Below are 21,511 nucleotides of genomic sequence, written 5' to 3' on the forward strand. Positions count from 1 at the left end.
TGGGATTCTCTCCACTTGTGTTTAAATTTTGAGGATCTTGCATTGTACCAAGGGCTTTAAGTATGTGGATGATGGATCTGGCCAGTGTTGCAAGCTAAACAGGTGACAGTTGTTCCCCCTAGTCTTGAGAAAATAGAGTACCCACAGATTGCTATAGACTGTCCATATTCTCTACTTCTGGACTCTTTAGGTCCTCAGATGTTTTACCATTTCTGGACTACTCTAGAGCATATGAGTCTTGGAGTCTACCCTTGATTTCTGACTCTTATACTCTTATATAAGCCTGCAGATCTTAATATCTTTGAAACTATAACTGAAATGTAATCATTCTTCATCACCCCCAAGAGTGCCTCCCTTTTCCAAGGATCCATTATCTCTCACTTGGATAGTTTCAGTGGCTTCCTAACTATTCTCCCTGATTCCATCCTTCTCTCTCCCTATTACCCAGTCTGTTTCACCACAGAAAATATCTTGACCTGAAATATTTTATTCTTTTTTTATTTATCAGAGTTATTTTATTCTTTTTTTTAAATAATAAATTTATTTTTTTATTGGTGTTCAATTTGCCAACATACAGAATAACACTCAGTGCTCATCCCATCAAGTACCCACCTCAGTGCCCGTCACCCATTCACCCCCACCCCCCGCCCACCTCCCCTTCTACCACCCCTAGTTGGTTTCCCAGAGTTAGGAGTCTCTCATGTTCTGTCTCCCTTTCTGATATTAATGAAAAAATAATTGTAATGATAAGTAATAACAATAAACATTAATAATTGCTTTTTTAAAAAAGATTTTTGCTTATTTATTTGAGAGACAGAGCACAGGCAGGGGGACAGAAGGCAGAGGGAGAGGGAAAAGCAGGCTCCTTGCTCAGCAGAGAGCCTGACATGGGGCTGGATCCCGGGACCCTGAGATCGTGACCCTGAAGGCAGACACTCAACTGACTGAGCCACCCAGGTGCCCCAATATTAACAATTGTTAATAACCTATTATGAGTGAGCACAAACTATACTGTGGTGACTTTTCTATGGATTGATACTGAGTCACTTTGTTTATTACAAAAAGTAAATGTATGAAGTGGATATAATTATTTTCCCCATGTAAAAATGAAGAAATGGAAGTGAAGTGGTTACATAATTAGCCTAAGGTCATACGTTTGGTGACAGAGCTGAGCTTTGGAGCCTGGCTATCTGGTTCTAAATACTTTGATTTTAACTAATGTTTGTCAACTCTACATGTTGGAAACATCTCTTTGAATTTTCAGTACATTTTTTTTCCCATTGAGTCTCAGTCATTTCATGGCAGACTTATCCAGCGCTATGAAGATGTCTGCCCCATCTGTTGAAGCGCCTTCTGTGGGAACACTGTGTTTCTCTTAATTCTGAAGATATCTAAATTGATAGCATATTTATCAGGCTTTTTTTTTTTCAGGCTTTTGATGAACTCCTGGAAAGAACTGTGTCTTCCCAAGCTTTCCTGGGATCTAGAATCTTGTGACAGAAGGAAAAAAAATTAAACAGGATGGAGATCCCTGGGTGGCTCAGCAGTTTAGCTCCTGCCTTCGGCCCAGGGCATGATCCTGGAGTTCCGGGATCAAGTCCCACATCGGGCTCTCTGCATGGAGCCTGCTTATCCCTCTGCCTGTGTGTCTCTCATGGATAAATAAATAAAATCTTTTAAAAAATTTAAACAGGACAGCTAAGGCCTGAAGTATGTTTAATTAGTTATTGTTCTTGAAACTACCAGCCCTCGCAATTTGCCACTAATTGTCAAAGGCTATATTAATGGCCAAAGGCTGAAGGCCACTTATGAGTATCCACAGTTTTAACAGAAGCTATCTGTCAAACATATTTAATGTCTCCACCACAGAGGTGAATGGATTAGTGTCAATTTTAGAACAGTTATCAGAGCAGCCTCGTGCCTTTGTAAGCTTGCAAGGGACATACAAAGGACTCACAAAGCTTTGTAGTCTTTTTAATTGCTTCTTTTAATAGAAATGACAAATACCCACCATTTGCTTCAACGTGGATGGAACTGGAGGGTATTACGCTGAGTGAAGTAAGTCAATCGGAGAAGGACAAACATTGTATGTTCTCATTCATTTGGGGAATATAAATAATAGTGAAAGGGAATATAAGGGAAGGGAGAAGAAATGTGTGGGAAATATCAGAAAGGGAGACAGAACATGAGAGACACCTAACTCTGGGAAAGAACTAGGGGTGGTGGAATGGGAGGAGGGTGAGGGGTGAGGGTGAATGGGTGACGGGCACTGAGGGGGGCAACTTGATGGGATGAGCACTGGGTGTTATTCTGTATGTTGGTAAATTGAACACCAATAAAAAAATAAACAAAAAATAAATAAAAAAATTTTTAATAGACTATTCTCTAGAGAAGTTTAGATTCACAGCAAATTGACTGGAAGGGACAGAGATTTCCCATATATCTCCTGTGCCCACATATCGATAGCCTTCCCCATTACCAACATCCTTGATTAGAGTGGTTCATTTCTTACAATTGATGAACCTTCACTGACACATCATTACCACTTGAAGTTCATAGTTTACATAGGGTTCACTCTTGGTGTTGTGCATTCTATTAGTTTGGATGAATTTATAATGACTATATTATTCAACATCATAGTATCATATAGAGTATTTTCGCTGCCCTAAAAATCCTTAACATTCCACCTATTAATTCTTCACTCTTCCCTAGCCCCTGGCAAGCCACTTATTTTTTATTGTCTGCATAGTTTGCATTTTCTAGAATGTCACATAGTTGGAATTACACAGTGTATTGCCTCTTCTGACTGGCTTCTTTCACTTGGTAATATGTGTTTAAGTTTCCTTCATGCCTTTTCATGGCTTAGCACCTAATTTCTTCTTAGCACCTAAAATATTCCATTGTGTAAATGTATCATACTTTATTTATCCACACTTATTCAAGGACACCTTGGTTGCTCCCAAGTTCTGAATAAAAGCTGCTATAAATATCCATGTGCAATTTTGTGTACATATAAGTTTCCAGCTCCTTTGGTTATATAAGGGATGCAATTGCTAGATTGGTAAGAATATATGTTTAGTTTTATAAAAAACTGCCAAATTGTCTTCTAAAGTGTCTCTACCATTTTGCATTTCCACCAGCAATGAATGGGAGTTCTTATTGCTCCACTTCCTTGCCAGGATTTGGTGTTGTCAGTGTTCTGGATTTGGGCCATTCTAGTCATTATTGTTTTAATTTGCATTACCCTGATGACATATGATTCACAGCATCTTTCATATTCTTGTTTGCTGCATCACTTTCTTTTAAGTTAATATTTTGTATGCCAGCGTAAAAGTTCGCAACAGCTCCCAAGATATTCAGAATGCCCAGGAACAGTCATGGGCTCTGAACCAGATACTATTACACTAGCCTCAGTGAATACAGTTATTCAGCAATGCTTTTCCTACCTGGTTCAATGTCTTATGATTGCTGTGATATTGGTGAATGACTGGTGATCCATTAATACTACTTCTCCCTTACTTTTACCCTGTGGAAAGCTTTGACTTATAGCTAGCTGTTCAGGGGTCAGAAAGCTCTTCAATGAGAACTGGACTCCTGGAATCTCCAGGATTTTATTTTGGTCCTGTAAGAGTGAAGCTAGACTGCAAAGAAATTGCCCCTCTTGGTCTGTCTTTCATAGAACAAAGGGTTAGTGGGACACAGGTGCCTAGAGTTCTCTCTTAGGAATTTGATTTTCCATTGGGAAAATGGCTCTTGCCAGGCAGCTGCTGGGCCCCTTATATAGGCTTCTTTTTTGAGATCTGATACCTAAATAGTCTTTGTGAGTTCTCTTGGCAAAAGAGAACCTCTTTGGAGATAGTTTAAGGGGGCAGGACTGATGGGGAGTGTTTCCCTAGCCTTAGGACAGAAGGATCTTTCTGCCCGTAAGTTTGAAATTGAGATAATCTCTCTACCTTTGGCTTTAAAAGACTCTGCTGCTGGCTGAGATGACTCTTCAAAGAGCAGGGGGTAGGAGCAAATGACCTCCCTTTCCAGACTCAAGATTTCTTCTTTACATGAGGTCAGTGTTTTAGTGCATTGAAAACTTTTCTGAATACATCAAGGACTGTTCAATCTTCAGATAGTTTATGAAACCAACAGAGAAAATTGGTAAACTTAGTTGTATATATTCAACAAATTCATATACTATGTATATTCATGCATTATATAAATTTAAAGACAATTGATATAATACGCTATACATTAAAGTCATAAAGCCATCACAATGTGTTCATTCAACATATTTTAAAAATTCAGTTCCTTTTAAAATAGTAGTGGTAAATCCTGGCATTTGAAGTCAGAGAGAACAAAGTTTAATTCTTGGATCCACCATTGTCATGTTAGATAAATGTGAAAAAGTAATATGATTCTTCTGAGCCTTGGTTTTCTAACCTTAGCTTCAATTTTCCCATTTGTTAAAAGGAACTCATAATACCAGTGCATGTTGTGATAGTGATGGATGGAAAGCTTTATAGTGGGAGCAGTCTATATATTCTTGGTTGTCTGGTTACAAGGTTGTGTAAGTCATAGACCTTTTCTTAGAATTCTCCATTGGGGAGAAAGAGAAATTTAAGTATATCTTTCCATGGATAGTTATTTAATATTGCTTGTAGTTTTAGTGCAAAAAGACCCAAGGGGGTTAAGAATCATAGAATTAAAAAAAAAAGGAATTTAAAAAAAAGGTATTCTTTTCCCATAAGCTTTACTAATGGAGTTTCCTGCATTAGAATAGTTCTACTCAGTTTCCCTTTGATTGAAAAAAGAGACCATTAGAAGCATGCAAAGCAGTGGAAAGAGGATTCGGCAAAGGAGATATAAGTAAATTGTTACATAGTAGGCATTTAATACATTATCACTATTATTAAATAGAAGGCTAGTTTGTATACTTAAATATCCATTGGGATCTCTTAATTTATTTAACTATGATAAAAAGAGCATTAACTTGAGAGCCTGCTTTCTCATCTTTAAAGAGGATATGATTTAAAGGTCCTTACAACTTCACATAGAAACATTTATTTTTGTCACCAAGTCTATCTTTGAGCAAAGTCCTAGTATCAAGAATGAATACCAGATTAATCAGAAAAATGTTAGCTGATCTCCTACTTTAATATATGGCAATATTGTCATGAACTTTATTCATCATTTGAAGGAGCTGTCTATTGGGAATCACAATATATGGCTGAAGTTAAGTGTCTAGGGTCTATCACTGCTATCAGATACAATGAGTTAATTCACTCAACAGATATTCTTAGACAATGTTGTGCCAGACTTTTTCTTGGCTCTGAGATCAGAGGTCTGAGAAAAACTGATGAGGGCCTTGTGTTTTTCTGGGAGTTATTTTCACCTTAGTAGCAGGCCTATGCCATCTCATCACTAGGTGCCTCTTCTGTATTTTTTGAAAATACTACTATTCCCTAGTGCTCTTTCCTCTGACCTTTTCACTGCTCCTGTGACTTTAACCAGCCATCAGTTAGACAAGTCATAAGCCTTACTGTCGAGGCAGGAGTCTCTTTGTTAGGAAAGCAAAGATAAATATATATTCCAATCATTGCATGTAAGTAACAGGTGAAAAAGTAAGGTTTGTTTTCCAACTGAGGTCCAAGCATTGAAACAAAACTCATGAATTTAATTTTGTTATCCATTGCTCCTCAATTCAGATTTTCCAGTCATTAATTTTTTTGTGTATTTGAGTTCTCAAGAGGTGTCCTATATTGAACATTTTTTTCTTTTCTTCTTTTCATGGGCTGTGTTTTATCTTCATCATACTTCATGTAATGAATTATTTCTACTCTAGCCAAAGCTACTGCTTGTTCATATAGTGGTTAGAATGAAACTCACCAAGTTGACTTACACTTAGATATTTTCTTTCCCAGAGTTACAGACAGATCTTCTTGGTGTACCAGATTTAATTCTTTTTTCTTTTTTCTTTTTTTAAAAATTTTTATTGGTGTTCAATTTGCCAACATATAGAATAACACTCAGTGCTCATCCCATCAAGTGCCCACCTCAGTGCCCGTTACCCAGTCACCCCACCCTTCATCCACCCTCCCTTCCACCACCCCTTGTTCGTTTCCCAGAGTTAGGAGTCTCTCATGTTCTATTTCCCACTCACTTTTTCTCCTTTCCCCTTTATTCCCTGTCACTATTTTTTATATTCCCCAAATGAATGAGACCATATAATGTTTGTCCTTCTCTGATTGACTTATTTCACTCAGCATAATACCCTCCAGTTCCATCCACGTCGAAGCAAATGGTGGGTATTTGTCGTTTCTAATGACTGAGTAATATTCCATTGTATACATAAACCGCATCTTCTTTATCCATTCATCTTTCGATGGACACTGAGGCTCTTTCCACACTTTGGCTATTGTGGACATTGCTGCTATAAACATCGGGGTGCAGGTGTCCTGGCGTTTCATTGCAACCAGATCTAATTCTAATTCTGTTCACTGCACATATTGGCATTTTGTAGATGTTCAAATATTTGTTGAGTGAATGCATGCATGAATGAATAGAAAAGGAGCACATACCTTAAAAACCAAGCATTATTTCTATATACAAAAATAGGGGGTGTCAGGAAACTTAGAATAAGAATCAGTACAGAAAAGCTACTTTAATCCTACAGATGTCTTGATCTGGGTGACCACATGCTCACATCCTCAGAGAGAAGATGGTTCATAGTCATCATCCTCCAGCTGAACAGAAATAAATCCAGACTCATGAGGGTTTCTGAAGGGACAACACCCCCAAACCCTCCACTCATTTTCTTATCTTTTTGCAATAATGGAATATTAAGAATCTTAATCAGATAATCCTGCCCAGTTATTAACTGTTCGTTCATTGCAATGAATAGTTCCTTTGTTCTTAAGGTTAACCTTTCCTTTAAAGGGGATTTGGGGATCCCTGGGTGGCTCAGCAGTTTAGCACCTGCCTTCATCCCAGGGCATGATCCTGGAGTCCTCGGATCGGGTCCCACGTCAGGCTCCCTGCATGGAGCCTGCTTCTCCCCCTGCCTGTATCTCTGCCTCTCTCTCTCTCTGCATCTCTCTCATGAATAATAATAATAATAATAATAATAATAATAATAATAATAATAAAAGTATCAGATTTGTAACTACTACTTGCATAATGAAACACTTTACCAACTGTCACCCATTATAGTCTATTTGCCAGATTGAACTTGTTCTTTTATATTTCTTTTATAATATTTAGTTTTATGAATAGTAATTTTATGAATTAATTTAATGAGTGGTGTTTTTCTAGAAAATATTTAATATTTATGATCCTATTTTCATTGGGTGCATAAGGCCTTATAAGTCTTAAAGGGCTCTTAAGGGCAACTGAGAAGTAAAGAAAAGCAGGATGAGTTGGCAGGGTTGCACAGAAGAGTCCTGTCTGTCCATGTACAAGGAATCATAGAACTGGAAAATATGTTACCATTATCTATTCTAACCTTCTGTTTTATACATTTATATGAGACTATACTGAAGCCTAGATATAGCATGTTACTTTTGCTAAACCCAAGTGTCCTCATACAATTAAATATTGTACAATTGTACAATTGTCCTCATACAATTTAATATTCTGTCTCTTTTCCTAGTTCACTATGATCAATTCTACATCTAAGAAAAGGACTTACTGGGCCTGCATTTCCATGGAAGACAAGACAAGGCTCCCTAGTGATACTAAATTATATGATATGTAGAAGAGAGTGAAAACGTCTTTTTTGCCTATTTTACAGGACATGGTCCTTTTTCTCCAGGGAAGTTGGCTCCCTTTACTCATTATGCCATTTTTCAATCAAAGCATTTTCCACCCTGCAGTCTTCCTTCTTACTGGCATCCCTGGTTTTGAAAGTTACCATGCCTGGCTCTCCATCCCTTTCTGTTGTCTCTATGCCATTGCCATCTCTGGGAATGGTATGATCTTGTTTGTCATCCTCACTGAGTCAAGCCTTCATGAACCCATGTACTATTTCCTCTCCATGCTTTCCTTCACGGACCTAGGGCTGTGCCTTTCCACATTGGTCACCATGCTGCGTATTTTCTGGTTCAATGCTCAAGAAATCAGTTTTGATGCCTGCATTAGCCAAATGTTCTTTATCCATGGTTTCACATTCATGGAGTCCTCTGTACTTCTGGTGATGGCCTTTGACCGCTTCATTGCCATCTGTAACCCACTGAGATATGCCACAATCTTAACCAATTCAAGGATCATCAAAGTGGGCTTTGCCATTGTTATTAGAGGGACAACGGCTCTAGTACCTTTACTCCTGCTCTTAAAGCGTCTATCCTTCTGCCGTAGCCATGTTCTGCACCATTCATATTGTTTCCACCCTGATGTGATGAAGCTTTCATGCACAGATACCAAGATCAACAGTGCATTTGGTTTGGCTATTGTTATCTCTACTGCTGGCATAGACTCTGTCTTGATCCTCCTCTCCTATGTTCTGATCATCCACTCTGTGCTCAGCATTGCTTCCCCAAAGGAGCGGAAAAAGGCCTTTGGTACTTGTGTCTCACACATAAGTGCCGTTGCCATCTTCTACATCCCCATGATCAGCTTGTCACTGGTACACAGATTTGGGAAGCATGCCCCTCCCCTTGTGCACACCCTTATTGCCAATGTTTACCTGCTCATCCCTCCTGTGATGAATCCCATAATCTATAGTGTGAAGACCAAGCAAATTCGTAAGGCTGTGCTCAAAATTTTCCTTTCTAAGCTGATTTAGGAAATTTTCAGTACATTCTTCTTTATATAGTCTTTCTCACTCATTTTGATTTTCTACTAGTGTGAGTTACAACTATACCATGAGAAAGCATGTTTATACAGGATTTCACTCTTTTCTGATAGTCCAGTAATTTATGACTCATACAAAAAAATTAAAAAAAATTTATGACTCATACAGTTCTAGAGTGTGAACATTTTGAGAGCAGAGATCATGTCTTATGTAATTCTAGCACTCCCACAAATACTGCTTTTGGCTTAGAATAAGGCCATAGGTAAAATATGCCTACATGCATAGATAAATGAGGTCTTTCCTTGGAGCTCTAGAGTATGTACCTACCCAAGGAATGTCTGATGTAATTTAAAGATTTTCTTTATCTATTTAGAGAGAGCATGAGCGAGGATGGGCAGAAAGGGAGTGAAAGGGAGAAAGAATGTGAAGCCGACTCCCCACTGATCCGGAGTCTGATTTGGGGCTTGATCTAATGACCTTGAGATCAAGAGCCTAGCAGAAACCAAGAGTCAGAAGCTCAGCTGACTAAATCTCCCAGGCTCAGTCACCACTGATATAATTTAGATCAGTAGCAAATTCTAGGCTTCGTAAATATCTATTTTGGGGAATAATTTCAAGGTCCTGGGATCAAGCCCCAAATCAGACTCTGAGCTCAGTGGGGAGTCTGCTTCAGATTCTTTTTCTCTCTCCCTCCCTGTCTGCCCTTCCACTCGTGAACTCTCTCTCTCTCAAATATATAGATAAATAATAAAATATTTATATCAGACATTCCTTGGATAGCTACACACGCTAGAGATGGTAAAACTGTCTAAATCCCAAAGAAAGACATCACTTGTCTATGCATGTAGGCATATTTTACCCATGGCCTTATTCTAACCCAGGTGCAGTTATTTGTGGGAGTGCCATAATGATAACTATCCCCCAAAATAGATGATTCAAGGCTGAGGAACATGAATAAGCACAATAAATAAGAAGAAATGTGAATGAAAAGGGTACTTTCTTAATTCTTTAAAGAGTCCTACAGATTAGTTTGGTAAATGTATTATTTTATTATCCAATATCTATTGATTCATAATCTAGATATATGTCTAAAAGGGGAAAATGGGCAGGAATGCAGAGTTGTATTATGATGTTCAATATATCATTATACATTGTAATGAAAATTTAGAAACTGCTTAAACAATTACTTTTAGGATATTGGTTAAATAAGATATAAACTATCATGCAAAAAAACTAAAACTGATATAAATATACATGATAAATGATTAAGAGATAGATTAGTATACAGAGTACTTTATACTGTTTGTATATAAATTTCATGTGAATACACACATACACACACACACACACACACACACACACATTAAAAAGTATGGTCTAAGGATGCCTGGGTTGCTCAGAAGTTGAACATCTGCCTTTGGCTCAGGTCGTGATCCCAGAGTCCTGGGATTGAGTCACACATCAGGCTCCCTGTAGGGAGCCTGCTTCTACCTCTGCCTATGTCTCTGCCTCTCTCTGTGTGTCTTTCATGAATAAATAAATAAAATATTTTTAAAAAAAATTATAGTCTACCACAGGCTAGCAGTCTGTGGAAAACTGGAAACTCAGTTTGGGCTCACAGATTCCATAGTTCTGCATGTTGGTCAACACAGAGAAAACGGATGAAAAAAATTAGCTGTCAGCTTCCTCTTGGGGAATGAAAGTGTAGAGCCATGCATACAGCACTGCAGTTTCCCCAAGAGGCCTTCCAGAGTACTGGCCTCTGTCTTGCCACTCTTGGAACCTGAATGTGTTGACCACAGCCTGATAACCTGGGGGGAGAATGGAGAGAGCATCTTGGGCTCGAAGACACCATAGCCCCGATCCTTCTCATCACAGAATGAGCGGATAAAAAAGGGACCTCTCAGCATTCTTCTGGGTTGGGGAAGAGTTGAGCTGTATGTACAGTGTCCAAGCTTCTCTAAGGGGATCCTCCACAGGACTGCCCTCTGTCCTGTCAGTCTTAGGACTCAGATGGGTTTTGCAGAGTCTAATAGCATGGGGGAGAAGGAAGCCATAAGGTTGGGCTCTTAGAGGCCATAGCTCCACCTCCTGGTTCCCCACAGAGTGACATGAAAAGTCCCCCAGCCACCTGCTCCTCCCTAGAGAGGGAGAGCTGATAGGGCCCCAGACTCGTTCCCTAGGCATATTGGTGGAGGTTGTCTCCTCTATAAGGCCAGTCTGTGAGGACGGGGAAAGAAGTCTGCTTTATCTAATGCGCAAATATCAAGGAAAAAGGAAAATTAGCCAAAGAAATTTCAAACAAAGGAACAAGAAAAAATCTTCAGAAACTGACCAAGATGAAATGGACCTATATGATTTACCTGACAAAGAATTCAAAATACATGTCATAAAAAGGCTTACTGAGATCTAGAGAATAATGCATGAATAAACTGAGAATTTCATCAGAGATAGAACTATAAGAAATACCAAACAGATATGTAGACAACACTGTATTTTTTAATAATAAATTTATTTTTATTGGTGTTCAATTTGCCAACATACAGAATAACACCCAGTGCTCATCCCCTCAAGTGCCCCCCTCAGTGCCCGCCACCCAGTCACCCCCACCCCCCGCCCTCCTCCCCTTCCACTACCCCTACTTTTTTTTATTAGTTCTAACAGTTTTGTGATTTTGAGGGGTTTTCTTTTTTATTTTTTATTTTATTTTTTATTTTTTTTATAAATTTGTTTTTATTGGTGTTCAATTTGCCAGCATATAGAATAACACCCAGTGCTCATCCCGTCAAGTGCCCACCTCAGTGAGGGGTTTTCTATACAAAAGATCATGTTATCTGCAAACAGATAATTTTACTTCTTCCTTTACAATTTGGATGACTTATACAAAAGGGAATACTATTTAGCTTTAAAAAAGGAAATTCTGCAATATATGACAACATGGTTGGACCTTGAGGACATTATGTTAAATTTAGCAAGCCAGACACAGAAGGACAACTACTGTATGACTCCACTTATATGAGGTGTCTGAAATAGTCACGTTCATAAAGTCAAAGACTGGAATGCTGGTTACCAGGAGCTGATGGGTAGTAGGGGGGGAAAGGAATTATTAATCAATAGGCAGAAAGTTTCAGTATAAATAAGATGAATAAAACTCTATACATAGATTTGTGCTACAACATTGTATCTGTAGTCCACAGTAATGTGTGCTTGGAATTTGTTGAGTATGGATCTCATGTTAAGTGTTTTTATCATATACAAAAAAAGATAAATAACATAAACCAAATGTTAAAAGCATTTATCTTTTAATAGATATTGGTTTACTTATATTTTTATTTTATTTTATTATTTTATTTTATTTTATTTTATTTTATTTTATTATTTTATTCCTGAGACACACAGAGGCAGAGACATAGGCAGAGGGAGAAGCAGGCTCCCCTTTGGGAGCCTTATGTGGGACTTGATCCTGGTACCCTGAGATCATGACCTGAGCCAAAGGCAGATGCTCAACCGTTGAGCCACCCAGGAGTCCCACTTATATTTTCTTTATACTTTGCTGTAGTTTAAAAATAATAATGTCTCTTAAATAATGTCTTTAAAGAAAAGCTCGATAATGTCTTAAATTGTTTTTCAGATATTGAAATAATTTCCATTTAATAACCCCCTCAATTCCCCAACACAGCTTTTCTCCCCCACCCCCAGCTTTGTTTTGCTCTTCACCTTCCTCAAGATCTTCATTTCTTTGAGTCTTCATGCTACCTTCTTTCCATTTTTATCCATCACTGGTCTCAGTGTGGTCCAGCACCAGTACATCCAAATTGGTATTTTTTTAAAAAAATATGTATTTATTTATTTGAGAGGAAGAGAGAGAAAGAGAAAGAACACAAGAGCAGGGGAGGGAGAAGCAGACTCCCCACTGAACAGAGACCTGAATGCAGGGCTCAATTCCAGGACCCTAGGATCATCACCTGAGCTGAAGGCAGATGCTTAACTGACTGAGCCACCCAGGCACCTCAGCTGGTAATTTTTTTTTAAGATTTTATTTATTTATTTATTCATGAGACACACAGAGAGAGAGAGAGAGAGAGAGAGAGAGACAGAGACACAGGCAGAGAGAGAAGCAGGCTCCATGCAGGGAGCCTGACATGGGACTCGATCCGATCCGGAGTCTCCAGGATCACGCCCTTGGCTGAAGGCGGCGCTAAACCGCTGAGCCACCTGGACTTCCCCAATTTTTTTTTTTTTTTCTTAAGCACAGATTCCTCAACTTCATCCCAGAACTGCTTAATCAGAAACTCTTTAGGTGGAACCCAGGAATTTGAATTTTAACAAGCTACCTACAGATTGTACAGATTAGAGTAACACTCTTCTGGGGTCTAGGCTAAGACCTACATTTGAAAAACACCATGAATATCTTGCCGAGTCTTTTATCATTTTGCCCTCTCTAACTGAAATATCTACCTGTTTTGTTGTTGTTGTTGTTGTTGTTGTTGTTGTTGTTGTTTTAGCACTGGGTGTTATTCTGTATGTTGGCAAATTGAACACCAATAAAAAATAAATTTATTATCTACCTGTTTTTTTCTCTTCTGTTATTTGCTTTCATTTCACTAGGAGTCCTTAGTGAATCTTTTATTGTAGGCTCTTAGTTTCCTACTGACTTGAAACTTTCTGTAAACTCACTGTAGTGTTTTCGGGAGATTGGTATATCTTGCAGAGACCCAAGAACTGTGCTTTATTAATAATAGCTAACTTAATATATGCTTATTGAATTAACAGTGTGTTTACATAATTTTGCAGATATTCTTAAATATTTGAGCATCTTCATTTTGGCAAACACTGTCAGAGGTACTTGGGGATGAAAGAGTGAACAATGATGACATAGATTCTATTCTTAAAAGTAGTAACAATCTGACAAAACACATCTAAATTGACATATTTTGCAGTTGTTTCTTTTGAATAAGAGTCAATAAAACACTGTGGCAGATACTAAAAGGAGTCATAGATGGTGATTTCTCACTTTTCCAGGCAAAGCTTGAACTAAAGGGAAAATCATCAACCTAAAAAATTCATAGCCTGGTGAGAATAATATAGCTTCTAGAAATTTACTGTTTAACAGAGGAGGTTGGACAGCCCCAGCGGCTCAGTAGTTTAGCGCCACCTTCCGCCGGGCGTATGATCCTAGAGACCCGGGATCGAGTCCCACGTCAGGGTTCCCTGCATAGAGCCTGCTTCTGCTTCTGCCTGTGTGTGTCTCTGCCTCTCTCTCTCTCTCTCTCTCTCTCTCTCTCTCTCTCTCTCTCTCTCTGTGTGTTTGTGTGTGTGTCTGTCTTGAATAAATAAAATCTTTAAAAAAATAACAGAGGAGGTATAATACACATAAGCAATACAAACAAAACATGATTCCAATTTCATGAATGTGCAGGAATTGTTTTGAAAAAGGAGGGTTTTGAGGATGGGGCGACTATCTTTTGGGATATGCTTTAAAATAAATATATAACAAATATTCTTATGAAAGCTACACCTCTGACTTTTGGTGCAGTAAGAAAGATGATTCATGAAGTGTCACTTACATACAATTTTGCATAGTATAGCCACATATACACTAATAAAAGCCATTTTAAAATACATCCTTTTTCCTTCTTTATAAAGTGATATTATTTACAGAAAGTACATAAGCAATTTTTTTTTTAAAATCTTACAAGCTATATTTTTTACTTCTCCTCACTAGCTGTGTTACACTGTAAATTCAACACCATCCATTATGGAGGTTGCTTCATGCTGGTCTGAACCTGTCAATAACCAACATATGGATAAACTGGTTTTTATTATGATTGCAAGGCATCCTTCAGTGAAGGCCATCAGGAAACTTAGAAAGTGAGAGGGTTTATTACTTACAAATCTTGGAAAGTACATGGCACATCTGGGGTCACACAGTGAGATTACAGAGAGAAAGTAGGGGCCTGGGGTTCTGCTTTTATTGAGGTCAGGGGTGAGGGCCTAGGGTTTTGTGGGTTCACTTTTTATTGGTGAATTTAAAACATAAGTTTAAGAACTAAAGCACAGAAAGAAAAGAAAAAAGTAGCTAAATATTCAATTGTTTAAATCAATTGATCTCTAAAGCAAAGGAAATATGGGGGTGGAGAGGGTGGCCTGGCTCTTTATCTAGTCCTGTGGCTGGCAATGTGTTTATTTTTTATTTTTTATTTAAATTCAATTTAATTAACATATACTGTATTATTAGTTTCAGGGATAGAACTTATTGATTCATCAGTTGCATATAACACTCAGTGCTGATTCCATCATGGGCCCTCCTTAATGCCCATCACCCCGTTACTCCATCCCCCTTTCTACCTCCCCTCTAGCAACCCTTAGTTTGTTCCCTATAGTTAAGAGTCTCTTAGGGTTTGTCTCCCTCTCTGTTCTTATCTTATTTTATTTTTCCTTCCCTTGACCTATGTTCATCTAGAGGGTATTATGCTAAGTGAAATAAGTCAGTCAGAGGAGGACATATACCATATGATTTCACTCATATGTGGAATTTAAGAAACAAAACAGATGGCAATGTGTTTTTAAATTTTTTTCTGAAATACTCTCTTGAAGTGGATGATGCCTCAGTGATCAAAGCTTAAATCAGGCACTTACATAACAAGAAGAAAAAACAGCTGTCAAGACTTCTACTACAGAAGTCTATATATTTTTACATTTTTAAAGATATCTAGACCTATGAAACAATGCTTAAGACTGTCTGAGCTAATGCTGAAAATAAATCTGGCCAATCTGATGTAGAATTTGGAAGGGTAGGTAATAGAGTATCTGCTAAGACCTTACTAGTACATCAAGATTCTGTTTGAGAGCGTTTTCTGCATTGATATTTTTGTATAATCAGTGTATTGTGGCTGAGAGGAAAATACATTTGCTATTATTAATATTCAGGCTTATATTGATGCCAAGTAAGGAATCACAATAGCTTATGGGCCCTCAAATAAGGTTCCCAACTCCCTCAGTTGCTTCACAAGAAGCTGCAGAAATGTGTGTTTCTAAGAAAGGAGAAAGATTAAATTCCATGCTGAGCAATCTCTGTTGTTATTTAGATTCATTTGTCTTTGAATGCCAGTACTTGGGTACATGGATCTGTTTAGCTTCATCATCACTTGCCACTTGCACCCAGGATTCCAGGCAAGCTGAATATATTATTAGTCTCCGTTCCTTATATGCTCTGTGCTCCCTTGTTTCTTGGTGCTAATCTTTCTACAGGATAAATACATGCCCTTATCATAAATATGACCTGTTTTAATCACTGAGTTTTATGAGTGTTTCTTTAGTGGATTTTGAGTGACTATTCTATTTTCTGTAATATCATTGCAAAACCCTTGGAATGTGATCAATGATCAAAGTGTTTTATGAAAGAATCAATGAACCTTTTTGGGGGGCATCAATGAAAATATTTCTTTAAAAAGTACAAAATTCTGAATGCCTGGGTAGCTCAGTCGGTTAAACGCCTGCCTTTGGCTAGAGTCATGATCCTAGGGTACTAGGATGAGCCCCACATCAGGCTCCCTGCTTGGTGGGGAGCCTGCTTCTCCCCCTCCCTCTGCTGCTCCCCCTGCTTGTGCTTGCTCTCTCTTTTTCTGTCTCTGTCAAATTAATAAAATATTTTTTAAAAAATAAAAGGTACAAAATTCATCATAATGTTGGTGGAAGATAGAATTGCCAGCTGGCTTGAGGTAGTGTGGGGATGAGGAATGAGCTCATGCATAGAGCAGGTGTTTTTATCTGGAATTATATACCTACAAATTTACTTTTAACAAAATTTAATCAAGATATAAGATTAATGAGTGGGGTGCCCAGATGGCTCAGCGGTTGAGCATCTGCCTTCAGCTCAGGGCGTGATCCCGGGTCCAGGGATCGGTCCTGTATCAGGCTCTCTGCAGGGAGCCTGCTTCTCCCTCTGCCTATGTCTCTGCCTCTCTCTCTCTCAGTCTCTCATGAATAAGTGAATAAAATCTTAAGAAAAGAGATATAAGATCAGTGAGCTATGGCATCAGTCCCTACAAAAGTAAGTGCAGTGAAAAAGGGAAGGAATCATGAAGTAGAATGAACCCTTCAGAAACTTCATACTCTGGGGACCACAAAAACATCCACTAGGAGTTTTCTGATGTACAGATTTTATGCAGCCTCGGTCTTGGCTCCTTTATATATGCTACATATCCCTGAGTAAAAAAATCTCCCCAGCTCCTCAGTCCCTTCCTGGCAAACAGGGCAAGAAAGAACACATCTCCATGTTTTGTAAGTAATAATGCTGCATTCAGGGAAAACATCAAGCTTTACACACATCTGGTTTCTTTTGAGAACGAGGAAGATTTATTAACTGCAAAAAGCCCAAGGAAAATTGTGGAAATCTCTTTCCTGAAATCTATTTCTGTGAACATTCTATTATAATTGATGTGATACAGTTGATCTATGGGCCATACGTCTTGCAGCTTGGACAGGTTGTTAGCATACTTATGCAATGAATTGGATATGGGTTTTAGCTATGCTACATTTCAAACTGTTGCTTAAGGTCAGCTGGCATACTACTACTGCCCACCGCCACTATCATCCTCATTCTCATCCTTATTTACCATTATTAAATGCTGCCTATGTAACAGCATTTACATAACAAATGCTTTAAAAATGATATATCATTTAACCTGTATAAATTAATGGTATTGGTGAGCTACTAATTTCACAGAAGTAGAATCTAATGTAAAATTATTATTTGAGAACTCTAGCTGTTAATGACAGATCTAGCATTTGAACCTAGTTTTGCTGGACCTTATAACTATGCTGGTGAATTTCCATAATCAGAGGAGAGAGGTGACTCTGTGTAGAGTCCCACACAGAACCTGCAAATGCTCTTAGTGCAGTTAGAATATCATAAGGAGAAAACTACTATCAAAGAATGTGTGTGGGGGGATGGGCATACAAACATTTACTCTACAATAAAAAGACACAGTGTTCTGTCAAACTACAATAAACTTCCCAATTTAACATGCACTCACATGGACACATACACAGGCACAAACACAGATATTACTCAGTCTGTGGGAATGAGGGAGAGCTCAGTAAGATAATTCCAACAGTTATATTGTAATTTCAGGAAACACAGCATGCTTTAAATGGACAAAACTAGGTAATGATATATTTCCAAATCCATGATTTACAACTCATAGATTTAATTTATACCTGTAAGTATATATTATTGTTTCCCACTATACAGAAAATAATACAGAGCATTTGGAATATAATGATGACTGAGCAGTGATTCACTTGCTAGTAGCTGATTTCAGTTGGAGAGGCATGTTTTTGGATTACTTATGACCATGCAATGGCATTAACACTCTTCTAGATGTATAAATTAAAAAGAATGTGACTCCAGAGGAAGAAGTAATTCCTTCTGACTTGACATGGAGAAGGAAATGCCACAAAATTTTTAATAGAGAAAATAAATTAATGTTGAATGTATAAATGGATCCATGGAGCAAACAATAAGTCTAAAGAATGTAGCCTCATTCAAAGAAGAGTGGGAAGCACATGAATTAATAAGCAAAGCACAGCACAGTGAAAGAACTTGCTATCTTTGATAGTTTGGTGAGGTAGGAAAGGTCCAGGCTGATCATATCAAAAGGTCCCTGGCAAAAGGTCCCTGGGGTAGGTGATTGGGCAGCAAGAACAGTAGATTTTTGTCAGATTGGGAAGATCCTTGACTGCTATAATAAAGAGGGAAAGAATTTTTAGTTCATGCTGAAGGCAATGAAGAGTTCTGTGTGAGGAGGGCCATGAAGTGGTATTTTTGAGAGCTCATGCTAGCATACATATGGAGAAAGTGTGTAAACATTTGAAACTCAGGGCAGGGAAATTACTTATGAGAAGATTGCTGTAGTTCCTGCAAAAAACTAATGTTATATAAAATAGAGGTGATACAAGTGGAGGGTAAGGATGGTCAGTCAAAAGATACTTTAGAAGTCAAACCATAAAGGTTTGTAAATTTGCTGACCTAGACAGCTGTGGTAGGCAGCATTCTAAAAGGGCCCTCAGGATTGCTGTCCCCTATGAGCACAGTACAGTATGAAACCCAAGCCTGGAGTGAGTGGACTTATGAATGTGATGGGATATGTTGCATTGTATGTATGGCAGAGAGAGTTTGCAGATATCAGTAGGGTTTGTGATGATTGACTTTGAGTTAATCAAAAGGGAGAGTATGCTAGGTAGACCTGTTCCAATCATGTGAGCTTTTAAATGAGACAAGGAGCAACAGAGAGATTCCTCTGTTGGATTGGAAGATGTCATGTGTCATGTTGTGAGAGGTCCATGTGACTGGGTAGAGGACAGTCTCCAGGAGCTGAGAGCAATGTCCAGTCTACCGCCAGCCAGAAAGCGGAGACCTCACTTCTATGGTGCAAGCAACACAATGCTGCTAACAACCTGTTTGGGTTTGGAAGGGACTGACCTCTGGCTGAGCGCACAGTCCTGGCTGAAATGCTGATTTTAGCCTCGTGAGATCTTGAGTTACGATCCTGCTATTGCCATGCTCAGACATCTGACTTGCTGAAATATGAGATACAGTCTTTTTTTGAACCATGAATTTGTGCTAGTTTTTTATGCAGAAGTATACAATTAATGCAACCGAGTATGCTTCAGACCAAGAAGTAAATTTCAGTGATAGTTGTGAACCATTTACGAGGGAAATGAGAACAGACAAATTTTTAGTAAGTTGTTGGTGAAATGAAGGAGATATGTGCATCAAGAAGGGGGCAGTGTTATGTTTAGGTTGAGAAAGAAGTTGAAATACTTATAGACGGTGGTTATGGTACAAATGAAAATGTCTAAATTTTAATAAAGAAGGAAAATCGAAAAAAAAGAAGGAAAATCATTGGTATTATTTCACAGTATAGAAAAATATCTATGTATTCTCTATTTTTTCAGTGTTTAGAAAACATCCAAATTCCTTACCCTTTGATGGTGATAAAATAATTCTATAATGGATTCCTGTTACCTTTAAACACTCTTAGCACTTTGTATTATCTCAGATCTTCAGTGGCAAAATATCTGAAACAATATATCTTGGATATGCTTAGAGTATCTTCATGGTGATTTTTACCTATCTTTCCCTGATCAAGAAAATTTCTTCCTGTGCTCATGGAAGCCCTTCTTGACCTTTCCCCCTACATGACTTTCTAGTATAGTCCACCTGTATTTTAAACACAAGCTCATTATTGTATATATAAGATTGCATTTTATTTGCTTGTTTACATGTTTGATTTCCTAAATATTTTATCCTTTCCTGAATATATTTGAGGGTGGGTACCATGTTTAACTTGGTTCTGTATCCTTGTAGTATTACAGCATGCACTCAGTAATTTAATGTTAAACTAAACAAATATCCATAATTGATTTAGAAGCTGCATTGTCTTTGGAAGTGAGCATGAGTTCTTCTTCTGAATCAGGAAAGAATAAAGAAGAAAATCAGCTGTGGTGGAAGAAGGGACCACATGAAGAAGTTATTAACCAGTAGTCATTGCCCAAATCATACTTAGATCATATTTTCATCTTTTGCCTTAACTCAGACAGTAAGACCTGTGAATTAGAAGATGGGATGCAAATAGATATGGGAAAGGAAGGAAAAGAAATTATTATATTTTAAATTTATTTTTAAACATATAATAGCTAGTACTTAGTGACCTTCATATACATTAACTAATTTAATCCTTATAGTAATTCTATGGGCTTTATATGTCATTATTACTTTAGAGATGGAGAAGTTCAGGGCACACATAATTTAGGAACTTATCATGTGGGTAACTTAGCCAATAAATATATCAGTCCATGCTTGAATGCATCAGCATGTAGAACATGCAATCCTAAAAAAATTGATTTGAGATGCCAAATAAAAATTTATAACATCAAAATATCCATATTTACTTTTGAGGCCCTTTATGCTCAAATAGTTCTGTTTGTAATTGTCTTGATGGCTTACTCGTTATGTGGTATGAAAGTTACATAGATACAGTTCAAGTTATGACACTACAAATAAACTGTATCCATACAAGATATTAACACAGCTACTAAGAGTAGGCGCTCAGCAAATGTAGGTTATTTATTATGCCTGGAGATATTCAACCTGCTTGAATGGAGGTGTCCAGGAAAAGAGGAGAGCATTGTTTTTGGGCCTCCAAAGCTAGTTTACTTTACTGATATAGTTATCAGAATCTCTGCATATAGTTTGTTTGTTGTTCATCTATGATTTCATACAACTCAATATACACATTTCAAAAAATATTTATTGACTGCCTACTATGTAAAGTGAGGAAATGAAGGGTGCAAGCTACTTAAAAATGAATTAAAATAAAATGGTCATTGTTAGATTTGTTTATATATAAATTCTGTACCCTCACATAATTGTTCAAACTTCATAATTGTTCCTGTTTTCTTCTTTATTAGATGTGATTTTAGTTTTCTTTATTTTTTAACCAATATTCATAAACTCTATCTATATTACAGAGGTTGGTTTTTATAAATAGTTACCTAGTGAAATAATTACTTTCAGGTTGAATTCATTATAAAGAAATATAGTGGGTTACCTGGGTGGCTCAGTGGTTAAGCATCTGCCTTCGGCTCAGGGCATGATCCTGGAGTCCTGGGATCGAGTCCCACATCAGGCTTCCTGCATGGAACCTGGTTCTCCCTCTGCCTGTG

General features: G+C 37.8%; 1 protein-coding gene across 2 annotated transcripts; it reads left to right on the forward strand.

Annotated features, from left to right (window-relative positions):
• The first annotated feature begins 1,919 nt into the window (after nt 1-1,919).
• LOC112667836 (olfactory receptor 51F2-like) lies at nt 1,920-11,331 on the forward strand. Of its 2 annotated transcripts, XM_035703911.2 has the most exons (3): nt 1,920-2,058; nt 3,969-4,060; nt 7,640-11,331. In XM_035703911.2, the coding sequence occupies exon 3, from the start codon at nt 7,784-7,786 to the stop codon at nt 8,768-8,770; it is 987 nt and encodes a 328-aa protein (XP_035559804.2). In that variant the 5' UTR covers nt 1,920-2,058; nt 3,969-4,060; nt 7,640-7,783; the 3' UTR covers nt 8,771-11,331. The 2 variants fall into 2 exon arrangements, with proteins under 2 accessions (XP_035559804.2, XP_025315676.3); XM_025459891.3 differs by lacking the exon at nt 3,969-4,060 and having other exon boundaries at nt 1,931-2,058.
• Nucleotides 11,332-21,511: the final 10,180 nt, after the last annotated feature.

The sequence above is a fragment of the Canis lupus genome, chromosome 21 (assembly GCF_003254725.2).
Source record: "Canis lupus dingo isolate Sandy chromosome 21, ASM325472v2, whole genome shotgun sequence".
Classification (NCBI taxonomy): domain Eukaryota; kingdom Metazoa; phylum Chordata; class Mammalia; order Carnivora; family Canidae; genus Canis; species Canis lupus.

Excerpts from the sequence above, each read along its gene's own strand:
- LOC112667836 (XM_035703911.2), top strand. The coding sequence starts at position 7,784 with ATGGTCCTTTTTCTCCAGGGAAGTTGGCTCCCTTTACTCATTATGCCA.